The sequence below is a fragment of the Anolis carolinensis genome, chromosome 3 (genome assembly GCF_035594765.1).
Source record: "Anolis carolinensis isolate JA03-04 chromosome 3, rAnoCar3.1.pri, whole genome shotgun sequence".
Classification (NCBI taxonomy): Eukaryota; Metazoa; Chordata; class Lepidosauria; order Squamata; family Dactyloidae; genus Anolis; species Anolis carolinensis.
In genome coordinates this window covers 48,573,993-48,592,996 of record NC_085843.1, presented here as the reverse complement: position 1 = coordinate 48,592,996, position 19,004 = coordinate 48,573,993, and the positions used below count along the sequence as shown (strand labels likewise).

The 19,004-nt window shown below is 40.5% G+C and overlaps 1 protein-coding gene across 2 annotated transcripts in view; it reads left to right on the top strand.

Annotated features, from left to right (window-relative positions):
• The window catches only part of myh15 (myosin heavy chain 15), a 149,645-nt gene that overhangs the window by 59,859 nt on the left and 70,782 nt on the right, over window positions 1-19,004 (top strand). For both annotated transcript variants that reach the window (XM_062974863.1, XM_062974864.1), the window contains 5 exons: window positions 5,465-5,532; window positions 9,669-9,756; window positions 9,879-9,996; window positions 12,348-12,471; window positions 18,541-18,677. In XM_062974863.1, the coding sequence (XP_062830933.1) occupies window positions 5,465-5,532; window positions 9,669-9,756; window positions 9,879-9,996; window positions 12,348-12,471; window positions 18,541-18,677 (535 nt within the window). The remainder of the gene's footprint in view (window positions 1-5,464; window positions 5,533-9,668; window positions 9,757-9,878; window positions 9,997-12,347; window positions 12,472-18,540; window positions 18,678-19,004) is intronic.

The following is a 19,004-nucleotide window of genomic DNA, read 5'->3' as shown; positions in this document are numbered from 1 at the left end:
CTGCAAGAACGTTGCTCAGGGGACGCCAGGATGTTTGATGTTTTACCCTTCTTGTTGGAGACGTCTCTCATGTCCCCGCATGGAAAGCTGTTGCTGACATAGGGAGCTGACCTGCACTCCCCGGATTTGAACTGCCGACCTGTTGGTCAGCAGTCCTGCCTGCATAAGGATTTAACCCATTGTGCCACCGGGAGCTCCTTGACATAAAAAAACCCCTTTCAAATTACAGAGAAGAGTAAAGTTTAGCCAGGGTTACTTTTTATCGGAACTGGGTGCAAATGTGCAGTTTCAGACCCAGTTTTCAGCAGATTTAAAATAATTTACTACTTGTTTCCTGCTCTGACTTCTTCACTTGATCACTTGCTTAAAGGAAGATAGGAAAAAAAAACATACGTCACATGCCAATTTGCACACAGATTCATTGTCTCTTTCTTTCTCTAGCCAATAGTGGTGTTTGGGTTGCTTGACAAGAAATCACTACTGAAATACTCTTCTTCACACAATTGTTAAAGGAGTACCATAAGTTGCCAGTTTTCAATATGGCAACTCTATCTAGAGCTGGGGTTGGCAACTATTGCAGACTAGTAGACTGAATCTGTATTATATTACTCTGAGGGCAATGCAGTTTTTTTGCCTCAAAATGCTTCCCATGTCCTTTAGAATACCTTTGGGCAATTTTTGCCACATTTTGCCACATCCATGAGCATTTTAGGCTCAGGAGAGTCCTTTTAAAAAGTAATCTCAAAGTCTTGAATAAATATATTTATTCATAAAAGCTTTTTAAAAATACAGACATGTGTCCATACTTAAATGAAGAACATAGCTCAGGTCAGAGGCATCACTTTTCTTTCAAGTACTGCTCCAACAATCCTCTATATTGGCTGGGAAATGGTTGGGTGATTGAAAAAAGTAACTTTCACAGACTCTCAGTGAAACTAAGGGAAATACAGCTCTCTATTTTTTTTAAAAACCCCACATTTGATAAGTAAAAAGAGCAGAGTGATTTTGCCTTCCAGATCTCAGAGCTCCATGGGAAACCTCTGCCGAGCAGAAATAATTCTTAAATAACCATTTCTGTGACTGTGCTTTTTGGGCATGGCAATTTGCAGGTTTCTCTATACTCATGTTAAATAAGTAAGACTATGACTCATTACTGAGATTTAGCCATTATATCCCCAAGCCACAATCATTTACAGCATATTTATTATGAAGTTCATTTGGTTAGACGTAGTTGTCATGAATCATAAGAGAGTGTCTAGAACAGGTGAGTAGAGAGCTGGGTCTATAAGGCAGACTGGAGAAAGCTCTGAGCTAAAATGACGCAAACCTGCCATTTGAAAATCACTGCAAGTAACCAAGAACTGCTGAGCCTTCTTCAGAGATTCCTGTCTGGCACAGAACATTATAGATTACATTCATTTCTGTGCCCTTTCTATAGTGTCAGCCAAAAGGGCATTGCCATTTTATCAGTTATTATTGCAGAACAGTATGAAATGTCCAATTCTACTTTCTTTCTTTTATTTAGGACTTTATCACATGAGGCAGGCAAACTAGAATTACAGCTGCATCATCATAAAAGGTCACTTGCCACATGCATCCCATGATCAGTCTGTGTCCTCTCTGTGATTTTCCTCTCCCTAGCTATTAATGAGTAAAACTCACCAATAGCTCCCAGTCTGGCAACATTGCAGTCACCTAGCTTGGAGTGATGGGGCTTTTCAATTTCTGTGCTGATATGCTAGCAGTAATGTCACATTTTGGGGTGGGGTTCTCTTCCTCTCCTCCCTATCCTTTGTTATTGCCAAACTAACTGTTTTTCTTTTAGTTTATATTCATATTTGCCTTTTATTTTGTTCTTAAATGCTTTATTTATTTTGTGTCAAAAGCATTGCATAAATCAGTATAAAACAGATAAAAAATAGAAGGAACACAAGCAGCTAAATATATTTTGACCAAAAACGGGCAACAGCGACTGCATTGTCTGTAGCCTCTGACAATTCTTCCTCTGTACATGAGGCAGGACATTGCAGACAAGCATACAGGTGCAGAGTTGTCTGTTCTGCTTCACAGTCGCACAAGCTGGAGGTCCTCTTAGGTAGTACCAGTTTGCTAGATTGTCTTTTGATCTTCCCACTCCACTTCTGAGTCAGTTCAGGGACTTCCAAGTTGCCCATTCTTGGTTTGCCCTGGAGGCAGACACTTGTGGGGGGAAATCCAATTGGGATTTCCTGGTTTAGCTTCCCAGAGGGATACTCTTGCTGTTGCTGGGGGAACGTTAAAAGGAGTGGTGGTTCTCATGAAGCTTTTCCTTGATTTGAGTCTACTGGGAGGAGGTGTTCAACCTTATTTCTCTCACAGCAGCAACTTCCTGTCGCACATCAGGTGGGGCAATGCCAGTTAGCTTGTAGAGTTTATCAACAGGTGTAGGTTTCAGACATCCTGTGATTATTCTGCATGTTTTGTTCAATGCTATGCTTTGCATGGGCAGACTTGTGCCAAACAGGGCAGGTATACTCAGCAGTTGAATAAGACAAGGCCAGGGTTGATGTTCTCATTAATTTTAGGTCTGCACCCAAAATTTTAAATGCTGTAATTGCACAAAAATACAGTAAAAATTATATATGGGGGGGGGGGGAATAGCAGTAGCACAGGAAGACAGGGTTACAAGGATGTGTAAAAGTATGACTGCAGGATCAAAGATTGTCAAATCAGTGCAACTGGGCAGGAGATCCAGAATAAAGTGGTCATGCCCTCACGGATCTCCCTACCTCAGCCAATGAGGGGACAGTGACTACCTGGCTCCCACCAGCTGTTCCCAAGGGCTTACTGGGAAGTGTGTTTCCTCTCCAACAGCCTCCCCGCCCCCTTTCTGGGAACAAAAGCACCCGGGCATTTAGGCTCTGATATTTCTTTCATGTAAAGATGGGATATCCATGTTAACATTTAGAGCTGCTTACCCCCCCCCCCCAGCCACCACGAAATAATGATTTTTTACTCTCAAATGTCCTCCAAAATTATTTATTTATTTATTTATTTACAGTATTTATATTCCGCCCTTCTCACCCCGAAGGGGACTCAGGGCGGATCACATTACACATATAGGCAAACATTCAATGCCTTTTAACACAGAACAAAGACAAACAAACATAGGCTCCGAGCGGGCCTCGAACTCATGATCTCCTGGTCAGAGTGATTCATTGCAGTTAATTGCAGCTGGCTTGCTCTCCCGCCTGCGCCACAGCCCGGGCCCTGTGGCGCAGGTGGGAGAGAAGGAGCATTAGGGAATAAAAGGAGCATTTTTCCAAGTTTTTCAACCCCTGGGTCACTTCAGAGATAGGGGAGGCCTTTCTTTAGCAGTAGGAAGTGATTAAGAGTCACTTCTCATTTTAGAAAAAGGTCCTGAACTCTCTGAGAGGTGACAAAACATAGCAAAATGTCCCCTAACCCATTAGACGGGCAAAAATATTTTTGAACTGTTTTCTTTGGCTGAAACATCATAAATGTTCTTCCAAATAGTGTAGAGAGCATTGTGTTGGAAGGGTCAGAAGTCCCATTTGAAATAAGAGATCATCCTATGTTCATCTATGTGGAGTGTTCAAAACTAAGTTGACACTATTGATCCATATAAATATAATTAATGGGTTTGATTTCATTATTCTAATCTAAACTCTCATGGATAGCAACATACTTGATAAAACCTTCACATCCCAGTGAATTAAAGTGTGCCAGAAGCACTGCTTTGATAAAAAGTATTGCACTGAGTTTGGAAACTAATGTGTGCGCTGATCCATGCAATGTAGAGAACAGATTGCTAAATCTCAAGTTGGGTAGTTAAATTTGCTACCAGAAGAAAAACGAGGCATGCAGTCTCATATCAGGTCAGTCCATTTAAGTCAATACTGTGTTCTGGGAGCAGTTCTCCAGGGTTTTAAGCAGAGAACTTTCCTACTACTTCATCCGCTTAACTGCCAAGGATTAAACGTCCAAAACCAGTCAATATTGTTGCAAAAAACAGCTGTAAATCTAAGGAAGTTATGATGTCGCTCGTATATTGTTTAAAGAGTAGACTTTGGACACCTTTTTTTGCTTGAGTAGACCTGGCAATCTGAAATTCATATCACTAGGTAAATGCTAGGGCCACAGTGCCTTGAAAATTTTCACTACTTTGCGAATCACTGTTGTTGCTCCTCACAGACATTGCTATAGCTTTAGCACTTCTAGATTTAAACACCAATTCTGGGAAGAGAAAGAAAGAAACAATGAATCCACATGCAAATTGGCATGTGACGTATGTTTCTGACTATCATTATTTGAGCAAGTAGTCAAGTAAATAAGTCATAACAGTGAAGAGGAACCAAGAGTAGGAACAGGGATTTGTAGTAAGTTTAGTGATACTGGATCTTGACATCTGCTGAAAACTGGGTTCTGAGGCTGCACACTTGCACCCAGTTCTGAATTTCCAGTATTTAAGAGCCAATATGTATACTGGTTTAAATGTTGGACAATGATGCTGAAGACCAAAGTTTAATTCCTTATTTGATAATGGAAAACTGCTAGGTGACCTTGTGTGGCTGAGACATTTCTAGCCCCAGATAGGTTTGCTCTGGGGTTGCCATAAGTCAGAAACAACTTGAAGACACAATACGATATCATGAACTATATATATTTTTGAGATAATCATGATAGATAAGTGTGTTCATAACATTTTTACTTTTTAATGTTTTGTTCATGGCACTGATACATCAGTAAACCATCCCAGCCAGCAGAGTATCAATGGTATTGTAATGCTAAAAACCTGAGATGTTGTATCAGTACAAGAACCAAGCTTTTGGGAGGACATCAACCATTGTAACAATTAAGGGTTACCCAGCCATTGCCACAATTAATAGTTCCAATAAAGAATTTGAATCCAGACTTGGGGATATGTAGGTAAAATCAAATGAAAAAGAATTGGACATTCTTGATCCCTACAGAGATGTTCTACCCTTCAGGATGAGTTTTGGAGCACATTTAAATAATGTTGTGCAATTCCTAATATTTTCTATGTCCATAATTGAAGTGTATACTCCCTTTTTGGAATGCATCATCATCTGGCCATCAGACTGTGGATTCTGCAGTGTAAGCACAGGGAAACAGTGGTCAGGTGAAATGCAGAAAAAATCTGCAGCAGAAGGATCTTGACATATGCCTAATCATAGTTGCATTATGCCCATGCATTACCTTTGGTGGAGATGAAGTGAGGAGGAGATGTAAAACAACAAAAGAACTGTACTGTAGCATAGAACCCACAGATCTCAATGAGACCAAAGAAAATACATAGATCCCTGGTTTAATCTTTTTAGATTTCTGTTTATAGACTTCTAAATCAATTTATAAATCTGTCTTTTTTGTCATTGCTGTAACCAAAATTTAGCTCAATTGCTCTGTTTGTGTTTCTTTTCTTTTACAAATAAAAAAATGACAGTTGATCAAAGTGGAGAGAAGAAACGCAAGAAAGGGGCTTCTTTCCAAACGGTGTCATCAATGCATAAAGTAATTTTCCAATTTCCTTTTAAGCATAATGTGTAATTTGTCATTCTATCATCAAAACTTGTATATTCAAAACAAATAATATGCAAAGGTAGAAACTGGCTATCTTTGGAAGACCTAATTTTTTTCAGTTTGGTAAGGGGATTTTTTTGTATTTTTTCTATTTTGATTCAGTTACAATGTAATATCTGAAATTAGAATCTCTAAGGCAGTGGTTCTCAACCTGGGGTTCCCAGATGTTTCTGGCCTACAACTCCCAGAAATCCCAGCCAGTTTACCAGCTGTTAGGATTTCTGGAAGTTGAAGGCCAAAAACATCTGGGGACCCCAGGTTGAGAACCACTGCTCTAAGGGACCTTCACACTACCCCTTTAGCCCAAGATTTTATTGCAGGTTATCTGGCAGTGGGGACTCATATATTCCAGTTTAAAGTACATAATCTGGGATCAGATGCTGGGATAAAGGGAAGTGTGGAAGGGTCTTAATTTAGCATGAACAGAGATAAAAATAATTACTGTCACAGACCCCTTCCACACAGCTGTATAAAATCCATATTGAACTGGATTATATGATAGTGTGCACTCAGATAATCCAGTTCAAAGCAGATATTGTGGATTATCTGTCTTGATATTCTGGGTTATATGGCTGTGTGGAAGGGTCCTCGGTTAAGCGCTTCAGATATGAGATAGTCCTCTGGAAGGTCAAAGACTATCAGCATAATTGTGGTGTGTAAGTTTCCGCCAATAGAGTTCAGTTCATCTTATGCCACAATAAACATGTGTGTATTAAAATGTTTTTACCACCCTCTGGCCTTATGTCAGGAAATCCCAAGGCAGCTTATAAATAAACCCGCCAAGCCTTAAAGAGCCACAACACAACATTTTTGATATTTTTACAGGAACAGATTACTGTGATTACTTCTTTGGAAGCTGAATCCAAGGCCAAAAGTACTTCACACACATTGATTGTTGTTCCCTGAGCTGTTAACAGAAAATATTTTTGGCACTGAGGATGAAATCAGTCTAAAAAGCAAGGTTCAGGTTCGTGGTACACAACGGTTTCCAAAAGAATTGCTTGAATTTCTTGTGATGGCAAAAAACTTTGCTGCCAAATGAAGTACCAAGGTGGAGGTTCAAGTGGTTTGTGGAGAAGTTGAGGGCCATGAATTGTCCATCTCGCTGTAATAACTCTAATCAATATCTATCCCAGGGGTCCCCAAACTTTTAAAACAGGGGGCCAGTTCACGATCCTTCAGACCACTGGAGGGCCGGACTATAGTTGGCCACCAAGCAATAATAATTAATAATAACAACAACAACAATAATAATAACAACGAGGGTTGGAAGAGACCCTTTGGGCCATTGAGTCCAATCCCCTTCTGCTTTTGTGCACCGAAAGCACAAGCAAAGCACCCCTGACAGATGGCCACCCAGCCTCAATGTTAATAATAATAATAATAATAATAATAAGAAGAAGAAGAAGAAGAAGAAGAAGGGTTGTAAGAGAAGAAGAGACCCCTTGGGTCATTTAGCCCAACCCGCTTCTGCCCTTGTGCTATGGGGGCCAGATAAATAGCTTCGATGGGCCGTATCCGGCCCCCGGGCCTTAGTTTGGGGACCCCTGATCTATCCACTATAGTTGATAGATAGATGGAAGAGCCAATATGATGTAGTAGGTTGAGCATTGGGTTAGGATTCTGAGAGACTAGAGACAAATCCCTGTTCATCCATGGAAACTCATTGGATGATCTCACACAAACATATCTTCCAGTTGTCCCAGGAATTCATGACAAAAGGCAGATTTCAGCGACATGCATTGGCTCTGCCCTACTTATTTATTTATTTATTTATTTACAGCATTTATATTCCGCCCTTCTCACCCCGAAGGGGACTCAGGGCGGATCACATTACATATATAGGCAAACATTCAATGCCTTTTAACATAGAACAAAGACAAACAAACATAGGCTCCGAGCGGCCTCGAACTCATGACCTCCTGGTCAGAGTGATTCATTGCAGTTAATTGCAGCTGGCTTGCTCTCCCACCTGCGCCACAGCCCGGGCCCACAGAGCCTACCAACTCCCATCAAATGACACTGGCGGGACTCCCTGGATGAAGTAGGGCAGAGGTGGCACATGCCGCCTCTGCGGAAACATGGGAGGCTTTCCATGTTGCCATTGGAATCCATGAGGGAAAGCTGCACAATCAATGCTTCCTTCCATGAAATTGCCATCAACTGGAGCCAGGTGACGAGGGACGTGGGGTGCTGAGTCCCTCCCCCCCCCCCCCACACACACGACATTCAGTGCTTCTGGCAGCCATGTGTCAAGGTAGCCAGTTTGGCAAAGGCAATCCTGATTAATCCTCTGTCACCCCACTTTTCAACCAGCATTTAAAATGCTCCAGTGTCTCTTTCCTCCTTCCATTCCCCCATTTGTCTTCAGCTTACTTCAATTGCTACAAACTGAAGTGATGAAGTAGAGAGAAAGACACAGAGTCCTGCCCTTCTAGGCAGAACAAGGCAAAAAAGAAACTGTGGCGGGATCTACACTGCCATATATTCCATTTTTAGAATGCAGATTAACTGCATTGAGTCTACACTGCTATATAATCGAGTTCAATGCAGTTAATCTGCATTCTGAAACTGAACTATATGACAGTGTAGATCAATCAGTTTGTTAATTATGTTGTTGTTGTTGTTATTTTATTATGTTTATTTATATCTTGCTTTTTCTCTCCATAAGGAGACTCAAAGTGGCTAACATTAAAAGCATTACAATACAATGTAAAATAATACAAGTATACAAATGTTAAAACAGTATTAAAACATCATTAGTATTAAAATAATTCAGATTAAATCCATTTAAACATATAAAATCACAGCAGCCCCTGACATGATATTAAAAACCCTCTTCTTTAATAGCCTGCCTGAATAAAAAGGTTTTAGCTTGGGGTTGTAAGGATAGCAGGGAGGGGGCCATTCTGACTTCCCTTGGCAGGGAGTTCCAGAGTTGTGCAGGAGTTAATACCTTTTACTATCTTGACCATCCTCTGATATTGCTTGGTCCAGTTTCCATCTATGAAAAGTTGCCGGGTGTAGGTGAATCACACTCTCTCAGCCTCTGAGGAAGGCAACAATAAACCTTCTAATAAATCATGCCAAGAAAACTCAGTGATGGGTTTGTCCCCAGAGTTGATGTGAACAACAGCAATAGATAGATCTTGAACTCAATGTAATAGGTTTTATTTTAGCACATGTCTGAGAACCATCAAGAAAGAGCAAATGTTATACAGAAAGCCATGGCCAAGACACATAACTGCCTTGCTGAGTTAAACACTTTGTCTATCAGCTGTGGCACTTCTCTACTTAAATGAACCAGGCTGCTTGACTTGCTGGCTAATTTGAATTTTTGGCTATCACACTATTCAATAGCGAGCTATTGACATAAGCTGTTGACATAAGCCTGGCAGACGAAAGGGAGAAAACCTCCCCAGTTTAATCCAAAAGGAGCAATATGGAGCTTTTACTGTCCCAGGTTTAAGCCCTGTCCCCCACATTACCACTCATGTCTCTTGGTCCAAGAATATGAGACAGGAGATATGAGGCACAAACCAGCCAGCCTTGACCTTAACTCTGGAGGACATTAATCCCTTGCTATTTGCGATTCAGTAGACCCACCATATTCTCTTCCCTTCCTTGCTGTTTACCCCTCTTTTTGTTTAAAGTATGGAGGAAAGGTGTGGAGGTCTTTTCTTGATCATGAAAGCAAAGGTATATTCTGGGAAGACAGCTTTTAAAAATTCTCTTTCATACAGGGCAGTGATATTAGCAGTGCACCACAGGAGAATATTGAAAGCATCTGCTACCCGGTTTAAACCAACTGCTGTTTTTGATTGCTTCCAAATTGACAATTGCAGTTCATTTAAAATTTAAACTATGTTTTATTGGAACATGCCAGGCTCACAAAGCCTCATTGCTTAAATGTAACTGCATGCTTGAAAATAGTGGACAGTTGAGAAACAGTGTGTGTATATGTCTATCCACATCACATTTTTATTCCTGTAAAATGTTAGGTTAATTGTTCTATTTTGTTGTACATAGCAGTTGTACGATTTACCTTGTTTTTACTCTCTTTGCAGGAAAATTTAAACAAACTGATGACCAATTTAAAATCGACAGCTCCCCACTTTGTACGCTGCATTATTCCCAATGAAACAAAAAGTCCAGGTAAAGCAAACCTTCCTTTTGATCATACATCTTTTAGATCATATCTATATATATTATTCTCATTGCTGGAATATAGTAAAATCCTTTTCACTCCACATCTTTGAATCATTTTTTCTTTCCAGGTGTGATGGATGCTTTCCTCGTCCTTCATCAGCTTCGCTGTAATGGTGTCTTGGAAGGAATTCGTATTTGTCGCAAAGGTTTTCCAAACAGAGTTGTCTATGCTGACTTTAAGCAAAGGTACTGTTAACATGAGTGGTGTAGTCTGATTGTTGCTTCTTTAGACTCCTTTTACAAAAAAAAAGACTAGTAGCAATTTCTCTATATTTATTTACACTGAGTTGCAAGATCTCTTTTACATGTGATTAACATAGAAGTCAGAGCTAAGTGAAACATATTTACATATTGGAAATATAGCACATTTCCAGTTTTGGGCAGAATTCTTTTTTTTAATAAGTCTTTTTAAGAACTGAATAAGCTTGGAAAGTTACTTTTAGAAAGCATCTAGTTCCAGAGCACAGACAGCATATTTGATCTTGTCTGGAGCCCCCGGTGGTGCAGCAGATTAAACCACTGAGTTGCTGAACTTGTTGCCCAAAAGGTCGGGGTTCGAATCCAGGGAGCGGGGTGAGATCCTGCTGTTAGTCCCAGGTTCTACCAACCTAGAAGTTCGAAAACATGCAAATGTGAGTAGATCAATAGGTACCGGTGCTTCATGCAGTCATGCCGGCCACATGACCTTGAAGATGTCTACAGACAACGCTGGCTTTTCAGCTTCAAAATGGAGATGAGCACCAACTCACAGAGTTGGACATGACTAGACTTAATATCAGGGGAAAACCTTTATTTAGGACTTCAACAGCGTCAACCTTGGTTAGTACTTAGATAAAAAATCAAAGATTCAAGGTAGTGCTAGGAAAAGATTGGCACTTGGTACGCTAGAATTGATGCCAACTAGTATTGATAATAATGGATTCGTCAGTTGAATGGTCAGATTCAGTCTATAATGCAGCCTCCAAGATTCAGCCTATATATTTATTGTTCCAAATGATAAAAAACAAAACAAAAACACCTAGATAGTTACAACTATTTTAAAAAAGATTTCCTGTTTCTTTAGCTACTTTCATTCCCATCCCTTAGAATAGTTCTGTTATGCTACTAAGGGGAATATGTATTCAAGCATTTTTGAACTCTATTCGGGTGCATCTACACCAAGCATGGGCAAACCGTGGCCGTTCAGGTGTTTTCGACTTCAACTCCCACAATTCCTAACAGCCGGTAGATGAAGTCCAAAACACCTGGAGGGGCCGAAGTTTGCCCATGCCTGATCTACACTGTAGCATTAATGCAGTCTGACAATTGCCATGGCTCCAGACTATGGAATCCTAGGAGTTGTAGCATACAAGGTCTTGCCTTCTCTACCAAATAATGCTGATGCCTCACCAAAATACAATGCCTTCAATTCCACAACTTTGAGCCATGGCAGTTATAATGGTGTTAACATTCAGCCTGCTGTGTAGAGGCACCCTTATAGACTCAGGCGTAGAACTGAATAGAAAGGGTAATGTCTCTATATTTTCGTTTTAGCATGTGAAGCGATTTATAAATATCTGATTGGCTACTCAAAAACTAAAGAGTTTGGGGCCATTAATAAGTTGTTTCAATCAGACCCTCCACATGGCAATATCATTTGGTGGTTTCTCAATTTTTGGACACACACAAACACACTAATCATTTGAAATGTCTCTTCTAAGGCTTAATATCAGCAATACCCTAAAAGCAACAGATCCCATTTGATCTTGGATGCTAAGCAGGGCAATTTCTGGTTGGCACTTGAATGGGAAACCCAAGGAATACCAGTCACAGTAGCCTATATTTCAGAGGAAAGTACTGGCAAAACCCATATCTACATGATCCTTGTCTAAGAAAATCCTATGAAATTCAAGAGTTCACCATAAGTCAACATGCAACTTGAAAGCACACACACACATACACACAAGATCTTTAAACTCAATTATTCTGGTAATTTGTGGAACCCTTTTAACTCTGAGCTTCATCCACACTGAGACTTTTTCTGTAATTAAATTAGTCTCTCAAACTTAAAGAGGTTCCCCACCCTTGATCTATCCCAGCCACTTAAACATTTACTCAGAACTTCAGATCAGATATCAGATATGAAAGGCAGGATTTGAGCTCCTTGAAGATTTTTTTGATATGCAAATCTACAGATTGAAAGTTAAACATTTTAGAGAAATGTCCACTTGTCAATATGAAGACTGAAAAGAATAGTGAATTTTCCTTTCAGTTTCATTCCACAAATAGCTTATTTTTTTATTCTGAAAGGTATAAAGAATATGCCAAGATATCATTAATTATATGTGTCATTGGATGCATTGCATCCAGTGACAGCTGTCTTTCAACTATGAAATAGTGATATTTTGAAAAGTGTCTCCAAGCATGTATAGAGCACATTACCCTTGTTCTTCAGTCATTGGCAGGCCTGGGATTGGGGGGGGGGGGGGGTAAAGCTTCTAGGCAAGATTTTGTTCAGAATCTGATTTGTATTTTCTTTTTTGGTATGCTTTTATTAGGTACCGCATTCTGAACCCTTCTGCAATTCCCGAGGACAAATTTGTGGACAGCAGAAAAGCTGCTGAAAAATTACTTGGCTCTTTAGATATTGATATCAACCAGTACCGCTTTGGGCACACAAAGGTAAAGCAATTTGTTTCAATCTTCTCTTCAGCTCAGTGAATCAGCTGGGAGCATTTGATGATGCAGTTCTAGTGAAACTAAACGGATGTGGACGTGATCAATGTGGGGTTGTAGGAGACTGCTAGAAGTGTGGTGTGAAATGGCCTGACATTTCCAAGGAATAGTAGGGAGTGAGGGGGCAGGGTTGGTACAAAAATAAAGAATTACTTAGTTGCAATCTTAACCAATCCTGCAGTCACATACTATATTTTTTTTTCACTGCTGATGCCCTGTAGCCTCTAAATTCAAGCATTCAAAAATATTTCCATTTCTTTTCCATGGTGGTGGTGAAAGCTAGGGTTGCAAGATTTTGGCATAAATTCTCATCCTCGGTCCTCAGGAAGAAGAGATAAAATTTCAGGGTGAAAGCACTACCTTTAAAGCTGTGTTTATATCTCTTTTATTCATTTGTTATCCATGGTACTTTATATTTGAATGGTATTCTCTGTGTAGTTGATGAGCTCAAGGCAGTGATCTCTTCCCCTCACCATTCTCAAAACAACTCTGCAAGCAATCCCATAATACTTGACAACATCACCAGTAAAGACCTCAATAATGTTGATGGATTTTGTAATATTACACTTGTAACATCATCAGTTACACCGGTTAAAATGCTGAGCTGCTGCACTTGCTGACCAGAAGGTTGGTAATTTGAATCTGGGAAGCAGGGTGAGCTCCCGCTATCAGCCCCAACTTCTGCCAACCTAGCAGTTCGAAAATATGCAAATATGAATAGATCAATAGGTACTGCTCCAGAGGGAAGTTAATGGTGCTCCTAGCAGTCATGCCAACCATATGACCTCGGAGATGTCTACGGACAACGCCGGCTCTTTGGCTTAGAAATGGAGATGAGCACAAACCCCCAGAGTCGGACACGACTAGACTTAACGCCAGGGGAAACCTTTACCTTTTAACATCATCAATGCCCCATCTCTTGAGGTCCTCCCAAATTTTAGGGATTTGGACCTGAAATCTAAGGACCTATATAGTCCTGACCTGGCAACATTAGGACCTCGCTACAAAAAAAATTCAGTCCATATGGTTGGTAGCCCAAGGTTGGTTGGAATGAGTGGAGGATGAAAGAAGCTGGATAAACATGGCTCTGGACCAGGATACTTGGCAGACAAGTGGAGTGCCATAAGCAGGGTTCCATCCTGGGCCTGATTCTGTTCAACATCTTTATACTTAGATGAAGGGTTAGAAGGCATGATCATCAAGTTTGCAGATGACAGCAAATTGGGAGGGATAGCCAATACTCCAGAAGACAGGAGCAGAATTCAAAACAATCTTAACAGATTAGAGAGATGGGCCGAAACTAACAAAATAAAGTTCAATAGGGACAAATATAAGATACTCCACTTAGGCAGAAAAAATGAAATACAAAGATACGGAATGGGGGACGCCTGTCTCGACAACAGTTCATGTGAAAAAGATCTTGGAGTCCTTGTGGGCAACAAGTTAAACATGAGCCGACAATGTGATGTGGCGGCAAAAAAAGCCAATGAGATTTTGGCCTGCATAAATAGGAGTTTAGTGTCTAGATCCAGGGAAGACATGCTACCCCTCTATTCCGCCTTGGTCAGACCACACCTGGAATACTGTGTCCAATTCTGGGCACCGCAGTTGAAGGGAGATGTTGACAAGCTGGAAAGTGTCCAGAGGAGGGCAACTAAAATGATCAAGGGTCTGGTGAACAAGCCCTATGAGGAGCAGCTTAAAGAGCTGGGTATATTTAGCCTGCAGAAGAGAAGGCTGAGAGGAGACATGATAACCATGAATAAATATGTGAAGGGAAGTCATAGGGAGGAGGGAACATGCTTGTTTTCTGCTGCCCTGGAGACTAGGACGCGGAACGATGTCTTCAAACTTCAGGAAAGGAGATTCCACCTGAACATTAGGAAGAACTTCCTAACTGTGAGAGCTGTTCAGCAGTGGAACACGGAGTGTGGTGGAGGCTCCTTCTTTGGAGGCTTTTAAGCAGAGTCTGGATAGCCAACTGCCAGGAGTACTTTGAATGTGATTTTCCTGCTTCTTAGCAGGGGGTTGGACTGGATGGCCCGTGAGGTATCTTCCATCTCTATGAGTCTATGATTCTAATATCTTCCTGTATTAGCCTGGCCAGTTTCTGAGAGATCTCTACCACATTCAGTGGAAGTTGGCCATACAATCACACTGGGGGACCTAGAGCTGCCTGAAGAGCAGGTCCTCCAGAACATTTCTATGATCAGTTTTATGCTGGGGGACTTAGAGATTCTCAAAAAGAGCATATTACTCAAATCCATGGCAAAGGTAAAGGTATCCCCCTGATATTAAGTCTAGTTGTGTCCGACTCTGGAGGTTGGTGCTCATCTCTGTTTTGAAGCCGAAGAGCCAGTGATGTCCATAGACACTTCAAGGTCATGTGGCCGGCATGACTGCATGGAGTGCTGTTACCTTCCTGCCAGAGCAGTACCTATTGATCTACTCACATTCGCATGTTTTCAAACTGCTAGGTTCGGTCAGCAATTTCAGTTGCTCAGCGGTTTAACCCATGAATAAAAAAATATACAAAAAGTCAAACCGAGAAATGTGGAGGGCCAACCATATTCAGTGAACCGTTTCACACACATAACACAGGGCTTTTAGAAGTATGGTGGAACATGAAAGCCCTGGAAGAGCCTTTGTGTTATTTCCTATATTCTGTAATTCCCAATCTAAGAATTTTAGTTCAAAAACATTAATATGTCCAGGCTAGTAAGAATTAGTTATTTAGAACTACCCATGATGGAAGTTCTAATCTAAAAAATGTAACTTTCCAAAGCTGTGAAACCAATTAGAAAGGCGGGGAATTTAAGAAATATATTAGCCCAGAGTACAGTGCTGGAGAAAGGAGTGGCAGTGCTGCTCCAAAAATTAAATAAAAAACTCAGCTCAACCTCTCATTCAAGCACAACCCTTTAGCAAATGGTTGGGTCATTAATGTTTCTGCTTCTAACAGACATTGGGGAGTATAAATATTACAACACTTGCCCTACTTAAACTATCAACATAGGTTAAAGATAGAGACTTACATGTGAAAACATTCTGACTGTTGACAAGCAGCAAGGATACTAATGCCAAGTGAAAGAATGTAAACTGAGCTCTTTTAAGGTACGGCAAATGCAGACATACTGATCTGCAAACACAAACAAAACAAAGCCATCTGGACGTATATTACAGAAGCAGTTGCTGATCTGAGACCCAGGCAAATTAGGGAAGAATGTTTCCTTATATTTCTGAATCATGAGATTGTTCTGGTGAGCTGCTTCCATAACTGAGGGAGCAATGCTGTCTTTCTCAAAAGGGTAACTGAAGAGCCCAGTCCTTGGCAAAGTTAGTTTTCAGGCTCTCCCAGCCAATCTTCATGTAGGTTGGGGAATTCTAAAAGGTCATTTTTAAAAATCCTTTCCAAGCTCTGGAAAGACTGGTAACAGCCATGTGCAGCTGAGGGTCCATTTGGAGTTACAATATAGGTAATGCTATGTAGGCAAACCTACCAGTTGTCACTGCTGTGTGCTTTAAAGTTGTTTCCAGTTGATGGTGACCCTATGATGGGTTTTTTTTGGCAAGATTTTCTTGAGTGACTTTGCCTTAGACTGGGTTTTTATTGCTGAGCAAGGATTCAAACCATGGACTTCAGAGTTGTAGTCCAACACTCAAACCATTACACCAGTGGTTCTTAACCTGGAGTCCCCAGATGTTTTTGGCCTACAACTCTCAGCAATCCCAGCCAGTTTACCAACTGTTAGGATTTCTGGGAGCTGAAGGCCAAAAACATCTGGGGGCCACAGGTTGAGAACCACTGAACTACACCATGCTGGCTTTTTCTTACTAATAGTCCAAATGTTTTTTGTGTGTCAGGAGTGACTTGAGAAACTGCAAGTCGCTTCTGGTGTGAGAGAATTAGCTATCTGCAAGGACCTTGCCAAAGGGATGCCCAGATGTTTTACCATCCTGTGAGAGACTTTTCTCATGTCCCTGCATGGGAAGCTGGAGCTGACAGATGGGAGATCACCCCGCTCCCTGGATTCGAACCGCCGACCTTTCAGTCAGCAGTCCTGCCAGCACAAGGGTTTAACCCATTGTGTCACCAGGGGCTCCATAGTCCAAATGAAAGAGTTTTCCTCATTTTTACCTTTTCCTGGAAGTAAAAATCCCAAAGAATCACATCCCGATTCATTGCTCCGTCTTGTTAAAGTCATGGATTTTTTATTTTGTTGCATTTTCCTGCTTAGGTATATTAATAGCTACCCCTGAATATGTTTCCTAGACTTGAAGTCACCCAATTTTGCCACAACAGGGGAAACTTTAACAAAAAGGAGCAATGGAGGAAGGCTTAATTATGTGAGGCTTTTACCTCCAACAAAGACACAGTTATTTTGTTTGGATGATAGTTGGCAAGTTTGACTTACGCAGCACCTAAATGTTTATCCAGGTGTAACAGTGTAGGAAAATCTTGAGAATTTGAGTATTCTTTGCCTAAGAATGGGCAGTTAGTTTCACACTGGACAGGGGTATCCTGGATCTCCAGGGAAGTTACTTTTCTGTTGCTAATAGAGTTGGAATTGTATTACCTTTCTTTTATAGCCATTTCTCCTTGGTCCTCACATGGCCAAGAAGGAGATTGGCCACTGCCTGTATTGAGATCTGTTGGTTTTTAACCTGTGGGCCCCCAGATGTTTTGACCTTCAACACCCAGAAATTCCAACTGGTAAACTGGCTGGGATTTCTGGGAGTTGTAGGCCAAAAACATCTGGGGACCCCAGGCTGAGAACCACTGCATTAGACCATCTAAACTGACAACAGAAATAACATCTGAGCCAAAATATAGGCTTGTGATGCTAATATCCTTAGTTTTCTTCAGCTATATTACTTTTAATATCTTTGTCTGATAAGGGCCCCTTCCACACAGCTGAATAAAATCCCACATTTTCTGCTTTGAACTGGCATATATGGCAGTGTGAACTCAGACAACCCAATTCAAAGAAGATATTTTGGGATTTTCTGCCTTGATAGTCTGGGTTATATGGCTGTGTGAAAGGGCCCAAAGAAGCCATAAAACTTTGAAAGTTTTTTTTTTGATGTATTTTTTCCCATTTTGATTGGTTAATAAAGGTATCAGTCTTTTGTGGAGTTTCATCAAGATTCAAATATTTACAACTATTCTTTCTATTACAAGATAAGAAGTTTGCTTTTATGCACCTCAGCCAGATATGGTCTTTGAAATGAGCTTTAACAATGGCTAGGAAACCCATGTGAAACAAATAGCTTTACAATCCTGCAGATTAAATAGTTAGAATAAAAGCAAACCTTCATGCTGGATATTAGACAAAATTAAAATTAGAGTAGGAAGTAGATCTGACATGAGATCAGTAGCCTGCCATTTGGAGATATGTAATTTACAGGTCTGATAGTACCTGCAACGCTTTAAAGTGGCACTAATTATTTCTAATAGCTAACATTTCAAAGAAAGTGATGGATAATGAAAGAGTGTAGAAGTAACAGCCATCTTTATGAATTTAAAAAAGGTGAGAAAGACAGTGACATATATCACAAGCTTTAAAATGTTGGATTTTAAAAACTTTGTCCTTTCTTTAAAAAAATCCTGTAGGCAAAGTAGGGTATTCTTGTAACATGGGGGAGATGTAAAACCATGTATTCAAGCCATTTTAATGGGTGTCTCCATAAAAAGGACACTGTAGAGTCATTTGGTCATTATTCAGTACAAGATCTTATACCAATACTATTATTTTTCTATTGTTGCTCCTGAAGTCTTCTTGCATGAGCAGCAACCTTGACGAATCAGACCAGATACTAAATGAAATGTTACTTTCAAGTCAAATAGACTGGCTCCATGGAATGTGTTATTTCTGACTATTTCATTCCAGAGGGTCTTTTCTAGTGGATGTTAATGTCAACTTTCACCCTGTTAGTGTTGAATCGCCATATTAAACCAACACAGGTTTGTTGACTTTATTCTTCAGCGGTTCTAAACGGATCATACCTTTTCAGGTTTTCTTTAAGGCTGGCCTCTTGGGTCATCTGGAAGAACTGCGAGATGAGAGATTAGCCAAGATCTTAACACTTATTCAAGCAAGAGCACGGGGAAAACTGATGCGTATTGAATTCCAGAAGATTGTCGAAAGAAGGTACAGTCTTCTCATGTCATGACACACTCAAATGAAACATTTCTTAATTTAATGTTCCAACAGAAAACATGTCTAATTGATGTGGGAAGGATGATGATATCATGACAAGACTAGTGATTCCTTGGCTAAAGACATCTGACAGTCACTTTGGAGATCCTGGCAGGGCATAGAAAATGCTTTTTGTTGCTCATTTTGCTTAACAGGTGCATCCAGATTTTGGAAATGTAATATTTTGTCTACAAATCCTACATTCTCAGCCATTGGTTGTGCTAGTGAGGTTTCCTGAAAGTCCAAAAAGAAACTTTTCAAAGCACTGTGTGCAATATA